General features: G+C 39.9%; 1 protein-coding gene across 1 annotated transcript in view; it reads left to right on the top strand.

Moving 5' to 3' along the window:
• Window positions 1-14,330, top strand: part of pdia5 (protein disulfide isomerase family A, member 5) — a 72,380-nt gene that overhangs the window by 42,518 nt on the left and 15,532 nt on the right. Inside the window, exons 10-14 of the mRNA XM_028590532.1 lie at window positions 561-632; window positions 2,632-2,768; window positions 10,784-10,854; window positions 11,612-11,775; window positions 12,272-12,402. Of these exons, the coding sequence (XP_028446333.1) occupies window positions 561-632; window positions 2,632-2,768; window positions 10,784-10,854; window positions 11,612-11,775; window positions 12,272-12,402 (575 nt within the window). The remainder of the gene's footprint in view (window positions 1-560; window positions 633-2,631; window positions 2,769-10,783; window positions 10,855-11,611; window positions 11,776-12,271; window positions 12,403-14,330) is intronic.

Raw genomic sequence — 14,330 nt, 5'->3', positions numbered from 1 at the left:
TTCATAAAGCTGCTGGTTTTTGTGAAATGAGCTCAGATTTATATGCATACAGTAATCACCACCGTGTACCAACATGAGTAAATAAAAATCGCACTGTTGCTATTATCGGTGCATTTATATGCAACAGCGCTGTTTGTGTGAGTGTATGTTGAAGATGGAAATTGAATTAAAATAAAATCATGGCTTAATCTAGGATTAGGACATTGACCCTTGACATTGGTAAATATATAAAGAAAATTCCAAATCTGATCACATTTTTAGTGGCATTCTGTGATTTCTTAGGGTATCACTCTGAATTTCTGACTCTGACTACTTCTATGTACAGGCAGTGAGTATTTACTCAGTAGACAGATTTGTCAGTGGGATATTCCCTCTAAATAAACAATATATGTTGTAGAAATAACCAGTGAAGTAAGGTTTTACAAAAATGTTGTTTTGTATCAAATGACAAATATCATATTGGCTGTGGTAAAACTCTTAACAGTACCAAGCCACGTGTGTGTCCGTTGCTGACCGACCGTTTAGAGATCATCTTGTTCTTGTGCTCTGTTGTCTTTTAGGAAGGGGAAGTTCCTTTACCACTATGAAAACTACGGAGCCACAGCCAAGGATATGGTAGACTGGATGAAGAAGTAAGTATGGTCCTAATCACTTCACCCACTGAAGATGCATTTAGACTTATTAAAGGACAGACTTCAAGATGTTGGTGTCCACAGAGGTTTTGCTGAAGATCTAAGAACAGAGCTTTCAAACTACATTTTGCCTTCTGTCTCCTACAATAAGTAAACAGCTTTAATCTCTCACCAAAAATGTCTGGCATCAGTTTTTCTCTTTCGCTGTGGTTTCATCACACCTTTTCTTGTCCCTCCTAACCCTCACTCACCTTGCCAAGGTGTCATCAATCTACACCTGCTCTGTTCTTGTCTCATTTTTCTTTCTCACCTTGCCTCACCCTCTCTGTCTGTAACCCGATGTCTCCCACTCACACAAGGCTTGGCTCTCCTGCTTCCTTTTTCCCTCCATCTCCCGTTTCCATTTGTGTTAAGGGCCTGGCTGGAAAGCCATGACTGTCCACAAGATTGCATGGAGAGGTCACAGCAGCACTTTCACAGCTATCGCAGGAAACGGAGGCAGACAGGCAGAGGATGTATTCTAGCTACACTCTCTTTAGCCAAGAGGCATAACAACTCCCTCCCGGGTCCTAAGACTTTACTGCTCTATCCATTCTACTCATTCGGAGCCCAGCAGTATAATTTAGAAGTGGCGCCAAGCCTTGCAATCAGGCAATTATGTTGACAGAATGGTTGGTTGCCATGTTTCAAATTAAGGGATAATCCTGATAATAATTACACCTCATAGTTCAGTGAAAAAAGGTGATTGACAGTGACAGAGGTTAAACAGAGTTTTCTCTTCCTCTCTCTGGCACAAAACAAAACATTTGAATGGATGGACTCACCTTCATTTACACATAAATATCTTCTATATGGTAAAAAGGTGCAAGGCTGGCCTAGATGAGGAAAAGCTGTTTTTGCAATAAACGTTGTTGAATGGTTTTTCAGGAAGGTCTAATTTGCTGCGTTCATATTTTGTAGTCATTGTGTCGATTGTGCTCTCTTTGTAGCACTCTCTGCCTCAGATTTGTTAATGTCTTCCCCCCCCAAGTTTTGATTAAGTTTCTCTTATGTTCAGATTCAGCTGTCTCAGTTTTTTCTTTTATTCCCCTCTCAGTTTCACTTGATTCACCACTTTTCACTGGATTAAATCATTACCCTTTGCACTGACAGGAAATTTGACACCTATGGCAAAGAATACAGCTGTTTTCTTTTTTTTTTTTTTTTGCCAACAGGAACAATACTGTTACTCTTGTGTAACGCTGTTTGCTTGCTTTTGTACATTGTACATCAAAACATCTCTTGACATCTAATTTATACCAATCCCCATTTTTCCTTACTCGAGAGTCTAGATTCAAGGCAAAATGTGGAAACAGAAGTAGAGGTAACAGAAGTAGTGGTTATCAAATATGTCCTCTGCAGCAGTGTCACACCAATAATTGGGTAGCACACGGTCGGTATTGTCGTATAGAGGAAGTCCAGGACAGAACTGCCAATGGTGTTGCATTAGTGCTCCTACTAGTGATCCTGAGCTTTTTATATATCATAGAGATGTATACAAGACAGATGACATTCTGGATAAAAGATGCATGTCTGGAGATTATGCAGCACCCTTGTGTGTGTGTGTGTGTGTGTGTGTGTGTGTGTGTGTGTGTGTGTGTGTGTGTGTGTGTGTGTGTGTGTGTGTGTGTGTGTGTGTGTGTGTGTGTGTGTGTGTGTGTGTGTGTGTGTGTGTGTGTGTGTGTGTGTGTGTGTGTGTGTGTGTGTGTGTGTGTGTGTGCGACTTGCGTGCACTTGTTTATATCTGTGTCCACTCGTTCTTGGCATTGCAGCACTGTGCTCTGTCATCAAGGCGGGGCTGCTCTGGTCCAGATGTGTGTGTGTGTATGACATATTGGGTGGAGAGTGGGCTACAGCTGTGTCTGATTTTTGCTCCACACATATTACACGCTTGAATGTCTCTTCTTTTTAAAATGTCCCTCACCTCTGTTGCCCTTGCTATATCCCCTTCCTGTTTCAGCCCTCAGCCCACCCAGCCGAAGACCCCCGAGGTGCCGTGGACGGAGACAGACTCCCCAGTCTTCCACCTGACCGATGAGTCCTTTGACAGCTTCCTGGAAGAACATCCTGCAGCCCTGGTCATGTTCTATGCACCCTGTGAGTAAGAAAACAAGTTGAAAAAGAGCAGGGCCAATTATTTTGTTCATAATCAATCAATGATTTGATCCATACAATATCATAAAATAGTGAAAATGAACATCACGAGTACCAAAAGTTAATATCTTTTAAATTGCTGTTTTTCTTTTCCAACGATCAGCCGTAAAACCCAAATGATATTGAATTTACATAAAAGAGAGTAAAGTGGCACAGAAACTGAAATTAGCCAACATTTGGCATGTTTAAAGAATAACTTATAATAAATCATTAATTAATTATCAAAGTGTTGTTGATTTATTATCAGTAGATTGACTAAAACATTATACAGAGTTTCTGCAGTGAAAAGAGAAGTGAAACTCTAGGTAAGGTCAGTATTGAGGTCCTCCAAGAATAAGACAGTAATTAATACACATTTGGTGATGTATGTATACATACAGCAGCAGGAGGCTGTATGTGGGATTGACTCAGAATTAACTACGAAGAAAGAAACATGTCATTGTCACCCAGTACAATGCTGTGATGTGTTTTTAAAGTGGCCATATTATGAAAAATCACTTTTTCTGGGATTTGGGGTGTTATTTTGTGTCTCACACGCATACAAACTTGAAAAAACAAAAACATCCATGCTGTTTTGAGTGAGATATGGGTTTCTGACTGTAACCTGCCTTCAGTCTCTGGGTGAGCTGTTCAAAATCTGCAGGGCTTTCTACGTCACTAGCCAAAACGAAGGGGCTAACCATAGCATGCTAGCACTAGCATGCTAGTTCGTTCTCAATGGCAAAACACTGCTACAACACACACTAGTTCACCATAATCTACAAAAGAACTACGTACATGTCCGTGTTCTGCAGCTATTCTACGCAAAGTTGGAAGTGAGCCCTTGTTTAGAAGAAGTCTCGCGGCTAATCCTGCCTTGTAACTGACCAAAGTTTTTTAAACAGCTAGCTAGCTGACATGTGATCCTTACCTAGCTACTGAGCATGTGCGACTGTCAACAAAGATGTTACAGCAGTGAGAGGCCTCACTCTGTAGCTAAAACAGAGACCTGAACTCACAGGGTGAAAAGAGGAGCTGCAGCAATGTGCAGTACAACAAAAATATGGTGTTTTTTGAAAATTAAACCATGTAAACCTATTCTGGTACTACCTCAAAATAATTATGAACCTGAAAATGAGCATAATATGGGTGCTTTAATAGTTTTTGGACAACAGTGGAGCTCTTTGGCACAGAGGAATAAGATTATATATCAAACTTTGGATACAAAGATGATACGTTTTAGTAGGATCAATTCATTGTTAGTTTTGGTATTTTCATGGTATGCATTGACAATTTAACAAAAACTATTACCAGCCTTGTCTTTTAGCAACCCCCTTTTCACCATCAGAAATACATAGCAAGTCTTCAGAAAAGAGAAAGTAGTTTCATTTGCAAAATATGTGCAGCCGCGTGTCAGAGGAGCTTCACATTCTTTCCTGCTGTGTAAAACATTGTTTTGCAGATTCTCTCAAGCAGAGCGTTTATTTAGTCACGCAAACAACATCACAGTTTCACTGTCATGCTTAAGTATTAACAGTTAGAGACTTGAAATGAAAAACAAACCCAAAGACAAGCTGGCTGCATTAGCTTTTTTGTATGATATGATCGCACACTAGCTCATCTTCCACAGCAGAATACTTAATTGTTGCCATATGGTTTTACATAGGCCTGCTTGTCGTTTTTTTTATTCACGCACCAAGCTGTCGTTACGCAGAACTTTGTAAACATGCCCGATTTCGTCAGTGGGTGGCATGTTGGTCAATGTGACCCATAGCTGTGAAATCATGCAAATATATTCACACATTAAAAACTGCATTCTGAGTGGAACAGCTACATGACACAATCTAAATTGTGTTGCAACCTATTTTTGGACCTTTTTGTTTATTTTCTTTTTTCTTTTCAGCTTACTCTTTACTTCTGACTACATCACCTCCACCTACTATTCACCTCCTCATCCTTTCTCCTTTTCTCTACCTGCCCAACTGCTCTCTTCCCCTTCTGTGCTCACCTCTATCTCCACGCTGTAAAAATACATGAATAAATAAAATAGCGTTTCTTTTGCCTAGCTTTCCCCATAATGATGATCCATTGTTTTCAAAATTCCATTACATACACCACTGCAGAGTTTTCATACCTCCAGATTGCCTGGAGCACTGCACTCCACCCCGAGGGCAAACGCACTCTCCAGCTGTTGAAGTGATAAAAAGACATCCTAACACTCGCACACTGCAGTGGGACCTGCTTCATCCACCATCTCATTATTCACTGCCTAACACACAGAAATATTTTTGCGGCAATATTTAAACTAACGTCTGCCAATTGGCGAGAAAAAGTGTCATGACGTGGGATTTCTGTAAACATGATCCCCTGAATAAAAAGAGCTAAATTACATAATTTCCTTCATCAGGTCAGTCGGTTTGGAATGTAAAAACAACCATTACGCAAGACGCCCAGACTATGATAGAGATTTAGACCAGCTGTTGGTCATGAAGTAGCTGCAGTGTTTACCTAACTGTATGTATGGTTTATCTTTTTTAAATGTAAATGTACATGTAAATCAGGCAGCTATGGAGTTGTTGGAATTTACTTTGATGGAGCTATGCTGTTTCCCCTGCATGTCTTGAACTCACGGAAATGACTCTAATGATTGATCTAGATACATATAGATATATTATGCATACATACAGGCATATATATGACATTAAATGGTATCATTATAACATACTAGGTACATACTCCCATATTTTTTCTCTGCACTGTAGAACCCATAGTGTGTTATTTGATGACAACCTCACTTTGAACAGCCACATCAAATCCTCCTTAATGCTTGTTATAATATATGCATGCATAACTTCAATTAACAATAAAGTTGATCACACTGGTTTCATTCTTTTGTCTAAACGGCCTTAACGTCATTTTCACTGAAAGCTGTGTCAAAACAAAAGCCCCATAAAATGTTAGCTGTTTGACTTTGCTTAATTCCTAATAATAAATAAAATGAATTACTGTAAAGGGAAATTACTAGTATCAAAAGAGCATACTGTACCATTTTTGATAGTCACACAGGGGTTTGCCAGGTTTTAGAGTTATATTGAAAATGAAATAAAGTTCTCATATTCTCACTTTTATGTCACCATTTACTGAAGCATTAGCAGACACCGCACACTATTGAGCTAACTTGCAGGGATGGCTTTATTGTCATTAGTTGGTGTAGTTATTAGGAGCATGACTGAATAACTAGGGATGCATACAGTGTTTGAGTCTGTTAGAACAGTGCAGCGAGCAGACTAGTCCTCCGTGTCCTTATGTGGTGTCATAGCTTCACAGACGCCTGTCCTGCACTTGACTCCCCCTGCGGACAGCAGCCAGTCACCCACACACTTAAATCAAGGGCAGTCAGCTAAAACAAACTGCATCCGATCTTTCAGCTCACACACACACACATATATATGTATATCTTTCTCTCCGTCTTTCTCACACACACAGATTCCCAGCTTTGCTGCTTCAATGCAGATTCTTAATGGACCTGCTGTCAGAGTGAGATTAATGGTCTCCCGACCACCACCATCAGCTTGCATTTCTGTCCACCTCTCAGCGCAGCCTTTCTCACCGTCCTCTGAACAGAACTCAGCAGGGGTTGTTTGCGTGCAGCTCCTTACGGGGGCAAAACCTCCAGCTGAATGCTCTGTTTAATTGAGTGAGCCTGATTATGTTTCCGGACCAAAACAAAAGTTCCCCTCTGCCAATGTTGTTTAAAGAAAACATAGCGATATATGAAATACAGAACGTTGTTCCAGCAGATATGGCTTTAAATGATAATGTTTGATTCCTAAATGTTTGTGTTCCTTAGCAAGTAGCTACAGGCTCAGTTTACTGCTACAGTGGACCCAGAGAAGATGAACTTACAACACCCTAACATCTAACATTTTTTTTTTAAGCATGTAGCAGCTTTTATTACAGCTACAGTGGTGCATGGTCAGTTTGTTCGTTCTTGACTCTGAGCTCTTCTCCCCTATAGCCTGAATCAGCAATATTTCAATGTGTTTCTGTAAGCCCCCCCTCCCCTCCCTATACACACACACGCGCTGACCCTGCCCCTCATGCACCACTTGTTCTGAATGTGGAGCTGGGTTGATGCAGATGCAGAACATTTGGTTTTCTCTCTTACTCATCAGTTTAAAGGGTCAGACAAAGTCCTTTAGTCACTCTGTTTCTCCGGTAAGCCTCAACACAATCTGATGATCGCACACCACAGTGACTCAGTTGAAAGAGAAGCAGCTGTTTTTTTCCACAAGGCATATTGCGTTTGATTTATAGCCTGTGCCAGCTCTGCATTGTATATTGAAGAAAGGAATTCCTGAACTGTTTTGACAAGGGCAATTTACCAGGTCTGGAAATGAACCAAGAAGTGTACCAAATTTGTTTCCTGATTCTGTGCACAACAGCGCTACAGGCACATAAAACACACTGCTCATCCCTGATCAAACAAGACAAAAACATCTCGTACATTGTGTGAGACAAATATTGTTAACTCATTTTAGATCCAACAATAAAATGTTTGCTCCCTGGTCATGCAATATTAAACACACCTCCACACCAAACAGGGAGTGTATTCATTATGCTCATAGCTCAAACAGATTTGTTGAAAAGAAGAGTTGCAAAGACATGCATACAAACACACCACTATCTCCAGATAATACAGAGCTATACAGAGCAAAAACACCAGAAACGCTGTCCTGCTTCTTAATTAATGTACAGAAAGGTACAATATTTGGCTAATGGTGAATTAGTTTTTTTGCACTTAAAGCCATGGCCAAATGAGTTGCTAGAAAGCTAATTAAGACGATCAGCTCCACACAACTCTCTGTATTTCTCACTATGGCTATGTTCAGAAGATTGTGTCGCCGGCGACTTTCGTGTACAGAAACTTGAGTGAAGATAATTACCTCTTCTGAAGAGTCCATCATGTTTTTTTAATCCTCTGTGTCCTCCTTGGCTACTAGCAACTGCGTGGAGGAGGGGTGGGGGTTGTGCGCGATTACGGAAGGCTTGTACAGTTTTGTTGTCCATTACTTAGAATTCCTCACGGGGGGCAACAGAAACTACGCACTATAGCTTTAAATGGAGAAAGAAACATAGAGAGATTAGTGCTGTGCATGATAATGAAACACAGTTGGAACATTAATATGAATTAACAATATGGCCTCAGAATTGGGTCATGATACGGCAGGATATTAACGACGATGTAATAAAGTACTGAAGAATATTCAAGTATAAATTGCTTTAACATTGAAGCACATGTCTGTGGTCGAGGCATAGTTTGGGGTGCGGTCTTTAAAAATATATTTACGGTCCGAGTTTGAAGCCTTCTGTTCAAAATTTTTGGATTGCCATCATATCTGTAATTGAACATAACAGAAATTAGTTTCCACCGTCTGCTTTTCTGTAGTACAAGTTGCAGATTCATTTATGCTCGGTTGTGTCAACATATGGCGCTTACCCACTGCTAGTAGCAGCTTGGCTCGGCTCGGCTCGACCGCGTTGCCCCGTCCTCCTTTTTCCATTGCAGATTTAGTACCACCTCATGCGTGAGGCGAGCACGGCTGGTCGTCATAGTGCCGCCGCAGGAAACTGCCGTGACCTAACGTGACACACACAGAACGTCAAAGGTGTGTTGTTGTTGCCACAGCCAGAAGACAAATTTTGTTTCAAAAGAAGCTGGAGGCAGCAAAAAAAAAAAAAAAAAAAAAAAATACAGCTGGCTAAACTATTTAAAAATACCGGTGGTACTAAAAAAAGTACCTGTTGGCAGGTACCAGGGACTTTTTTTCATAATTGAAAACCAAAAAAGGCGAGTCGAGCAGGTACCATGTAATGGAAAAACGGCAATAGTTTGTCTCTTTAGTTGTTTTGACCTCACATCAGCTATTACGGACGTCAGCAATTGCTCTTTGATTTCATACTTTTTGTGACCTTGTCCTTTATTCTGTCATACATTGCTTCTAAATTATTGTAGTTTGTTGTCTCTTTTAGATCAGATCATACAGTATATTTTAGGAATGCACTGAATTGTCGGCCGAACATCAGCATCAGCTGATATTTGCCTTGTTGTCGATCGGCCTACCTGTAAATAAGATGGTAGCTGGCATACCTAGCTGCTGATTCATAAAACAAGCCACTGGCTGGACACAACTCTGACACTCTGGCATGGCATAAGACTGCAACATGTGGTTTGTTTTTGCATAAGTATTACACTACACCAAGATCAGCAACATGCCGTTTGCAAGACATGTTTACTTGCAGAGGCCCCATTTCCAAAATTGAAACCGCACTTGAATATTGGGGAAATCTCTTTCTTGTTTCCAGCACTGGGGTGGCATGCAAATACCTATGTGCTGACACAGTGAGCGGCTGTTCAGCTGCGCGTCTTACATCTTGGATGAGAAGAGAATGGTATCTTTATTAGTTGAAGTAGTATAGATAGTTAATGTTAAAGTAGGCTATATTAAAGATTGTATCAAATTGTCAGGGCTTTATACGATGATGGACAGATGATCAGCAGTAACGTAATCAACCACGTCACCGAAGAGCGCTTGGGTTGAATTTGTTTACAACAAAGATGGCTGCCATCGCGTCTGTTATAGAAGATATCAATGGCGCATTCATTTTAAAAGAGGAACAGAGAACCACGATCACGTGCGTATACACATTGTCACATCCGTCCGCGCGACACGGAAACTGCCGCCTCTGCCTTTGCTCTGTCGAAGCCTGCCTTTGACTTGCAGCTTCTGTGACATCTGTCTCCGTTGCTCTGATTGGTTGTAGGTCTATCCATCTGAGTGCAGAGGCATTTTCTTTCCTGCTTTGGTTGAAACAGGCCCCATAATCACAGCCCAATGGAGCAGTATCAGACTCCTATCCTGACTAGAATCTGAGTATGACAACGTCAGGCTAAGGTATTGGCTAAAAATTTCACAACCGTTGCATCCATAATTTAAAAACCAAACCATTTTCACACAAAGTCACTACAATTCTTTTGGAACGAACTCTTCGTTAGCAGAGTCATACCCACCCCTCCACCAGTTTGTTTCCCCTCTGTCTCTTCCTCCCCTTTTGTCCTCTTTTTGCTTTTTCTTTCACTACTGTACTCATCACTCACTCACACCCAGCTCTAAGCCTCAAGTTTTGCCTCTAACATGCTCACTCAGACACAAACACACACCCATGCCTGAAAGTGACATGTAGTAAGTAATCGGACATGACTTAACTCTCCTGGTAAACATGAAAGACTCTTGTCATCTCGTTTACAGTTTCACCCTCTGCATGCCAGCAGTAAACCCACTGACAAACCAGGGTGAAATCGCAAAACACCAGAGAATTACAGCTGGTAACACATGGATTCAACTAGACAGCTCAAGGACGTAATTTGCAACGATTGCATCATTGGGCTCTCAGCGTTGATTTTATGGAAGTCATTTCTTCTGGAATATACAGTTAATTCTTGTTGTTCTGCACGATTGAAAGGTGATTCCTTCATCTGTCTGTCATGTGCTCTGATGTGACCACTGTAGACAGCAGGCTGATGTAATTGGCTGATGACTGTTTCAGTACGTACAGGTTTTTAAAGCGTGCATTTCCATGTATTTCTGATCCTCATTTTTCTTAATTCAAGATTTAAATGTCTTTGCTGTATTTGTATTTTTTCTAGTTTTTATGTTTTATTAAGTTTACAGTTTTAAAATGTGTATATGTATGTTGTTTTATATTACGTTTACTTATTTGATAGTAAACTGTAAAACACCCTTCAGCAGTATATATATCTTTGTCCCAACATTTTAATAACTAGTTTTTAGGGATTATTACCAGAAATGTGTATTTAGTTTTGAGTTTTTAATATGAAAATGACTTTTATATATTACTTACCAGTTTCAGAAACCCATCATCGGTTTGGGCTATAATGTGTGTTTTGAATCCTTCAGGGTGTGGACACTGTAAGAAGATGAAGCCAGAGTATGATGAAGCTGCTGAAATACTCAACAAGGGCGCAGACGTAAGTTTCATGACCTCTGCTTGTGTTTACATGCAGCATGCTTATCTACAGGACTGTGTGTTTTTGTTCTTTTCATATCTCACACTTTTGATAATCGTATAGAACGACACGGGTGCAGCGACGCCTCATTAACTGATCATAATAATCCCTCTTCTTGGCCTAAAAAGCTTTTGGCGGATGCAGCAGACATGCTGGTCGGTCTGTCCTGCAGCCCATCTCTCGATGTGCTTCTGATTAGTCTGGTGTGTGCCTCGCCTCTCCTCTCCGCCATTCTGTCCTCTGTGGTAATCTAACACTCCCCAGCCAGGGGCAGGGCCTATAAACCTCCAGCCTTGTGACTGTAGCAATTATCTCATCCATGAAGTGTCCCCCCGGCCCGATGCTTGGACCTTCTCCTTGTGGCTCTCTGCCCAGCACTGGAGGTCAATGGGAAAAGCCTGGACATTATCTAATATGGATGTACTGGAGCCTCTTTCACGGCTTGGTGACCTAGCCCTTAAGACCCAGCATAGCATTTATTATTCGCCTCCTTCCTTCTAGTGTTACTAATGCAGCGCTTTTAGGGTAAATACACACACCATGTGTATACACACACCAACCAGGTTGAACTTGGATTGTTTGTAAAGTAGTTCATGTTAATTGGTGTCATGTAACAGGTTAGTCTAAGGGACCTTTATTGGTCTTATTGGACGGATCACGCTATAGTTATTATTTTACCCCAGTTGACTTGAAGCTTGCTATTGTTATTTCTCCACAGAGTCCAGGTGTGTTGGCAGCCGTGGACTCCACAGTGCACAAGGCTGTGGGGGAGCGCTTCAAGATCTCTGGCTTCCCAACTGTTAAGTATTTTGAGAAAGGTGAGGACAAGTACACGCTGCCACATCTCCGAAGCAAAGACAAGATCATCGAGTTCATGCACAAGTGAGTCACACGCTTAACAGGCAGCTCGATCACCTCTTAACTTTTGTCCAGCAAATGCGGCCCGTGCAAAGTTAACACGTTTAGACACTGACTCAAACTCATGTACATTGCAGTAGTTTAGTCTTAAATGTTTTCACTGCGTCCTTCCAGTTTAACAGATTTATCTTTGGAAAGGGTCACTCTGAAATGTAATGGACCTGCGATGACATCAGTCCAGCTGTTGCAATTAAAGACTCCATAAAGGCAAAGTCTGTGACCAGAGGTCAACAGACATCAATTTATATAGGACTGAGATAAAGTCTCACAGTGTTCTATTATATCATTTGTATTCACACGTTAACATTTTAATTTTTCGGATACAGGAAGGTAAATACAATATATGCGTACGTCATATCTCTATATACACTACTTTTACTACTTACAATAAACCTAAAGCAGTGTTTTTCCCTCCTTGTATACATAATAAATACTGCTTGGCTCTCTTTCATGTCTGTAGTCCCCAGGCACCTCCACCACCAGAACAGTCTTGGGAGGACAAGCCCTCCAGCATCAGCCATCTTGGATCAGAGGACTTCCGAGAGGCGCTGAAGAAGAAAAAACATGCTCTGGTCATGTTCTACGCTCCCTGTAAGAGCTTACAGTAATTGATATAACACCAAAAAGGCTATAATGTAGACACTTTTCTCAAATGGTTAAGTTTTATATGCTTGGCTCTTTTGGTCAAAATATTGTGTGTGAAGTTGTTACAACCATCACAGCCCTGCTCTGTTAGACTTGTGATGGTGTGATCATATCCTGGGTTTAAATCAGTGCGCTTACGTAACTGCCCGTCAAGCTCCTCATCACGTCAGTATATAAACCCCACCTAAGCCATGGGGAAACTCAGGAATGATTCACATGACTGAGAATAGATTTGTGCAAGTTAAAAAAAGGAAACAAATCACTGTTCCACCTCATATTTCAGCGTTCCTGGAAAACATGAACGTTTTATAGTGTAGCTTTATAGTTAAGTCCTTTCAGAGACTTAGTGGACAGTTTTTCTAACATTGCATTCATCTGTTCTCCAACTGGACACATCTGGCTAACTGAAATTCAATTTTAAGTTTAGAATATCTTGAGCCAACCCTCCAGAATACACCGGGGGGCCAGATGTATAAACGCATGTGGTTTAAACTGAGATAGCTGCAGGTGATATGATAAAGAGGAGATTGAATATAAATTGCAGTGTTTAATTTTTTTTCTTGTTTAATTAATTTGTTTAATTGAATTAAATTTACAGTGTTGGTCAATTTCATTGATTTGCAGTCTACCCGGTGTTTTTACCCGGTGTTTTGTTTTTTATATATATATATATCTATATATATATATATATATATATATATATATATATATATATATATATATATATATATATATATATATATATATATATATATAGATATATATATATATATATATATATATATATATATATATATATATATATACACACACACACACACATACATACATACATACATACATACATACATACATACATACATACATACATACATACAGTACAGGCCAAAGGTTTGGACACACCTTCTCATTCAATGTATTTTTTTTTTTTCCATGACTATTTAAATTGTAGATTCTCACTGAAGGCATCAAAACTATGAATGAACACATATGGAATTATGTACTTAACAAAAAAGTGGGAAATAACTGAAAACATGTCTTATATTTTAGATTCTTCAAAGTAGCCACCCTTTGCTTTTTTTGATAACTCTGCAAACCCTTGGTGATCTCTCAGTGAGCTTCATGAGGTAGTCACCTGAAATGGTTTTCACTTCACAGGTGTGCATTGTCAGGGTTAATTAGTGGAATTGTTTCCCTTATTAATAAAAAAGCAAAGGGTGGCTACTTTGAAGAATTTAAAATATAAGACATTTAGTTACATACAGTTATTTCACACTTTTTTGTTAAGTACATAATTCCATATGTGTTCATTCATAGTTTTGATGCCTTCAGTGATAATCTACAATGTAAATAGTCATGAAAATAAAAGGAAACGCATTTGAATGAGAAGGTGTGTCCAAACTTTTGGCCTGTACTGTGTATGGTGCTAAAGCAATACTTTTAAAACGGTGCCGGTGCCTAAATGGTGCCTGAACCGATTTTAAGAAAGTAAAAAAAAAAGGAAGGGTACTAAACAACAGTCGGCGACATTAAAGAGCGGCTTGTTTATTGCTAAGGCCATATGGTCAAAATTAAAGATTTAATAGTAATGTAATAACTATAACTTACAACAATAACTTATTTTAACTTACTTTGAATGCACCACGAGGCTACCTGTTTCAAGTAGCTGTGTTGTTTAATTCCGACAACGGCAGCAGACTGTTACGTTCCGGTGTTGGAATCCTCTACAGTGAAACAGTCACACTTTACACTGTTTAACGTTAGCTGTCAGCATTTTAACAGTGTTTAATCCAGCTGCTAGCTAAAGGTAGGCTAACGTTACCTGCTGTCGAGTGTAGTGTAAAGTCAGGCACCGAAAGTTTTGTTCTTATTCG

The sequence above is a fragment of the Perca flavescens genome, chromosome 11 (assembly GCF_004354835.1).
Source record: "Perca flavescens isolate YP-PL-M2 chromosome 11, PFLA_1.0, whole genome shotgun sequence".
Classification (NCBI taxonomy): domain Eukaryota; kingdom Metazoa; phylum Chordata; class Actinopteri; order Perciformes; family Percidae; genus Perca; species Perca flavescens.
Note: the sequence above shows the minus strand (reverse complement) of the source record. Positions and strands in the feature narration are given on the sequence as shown.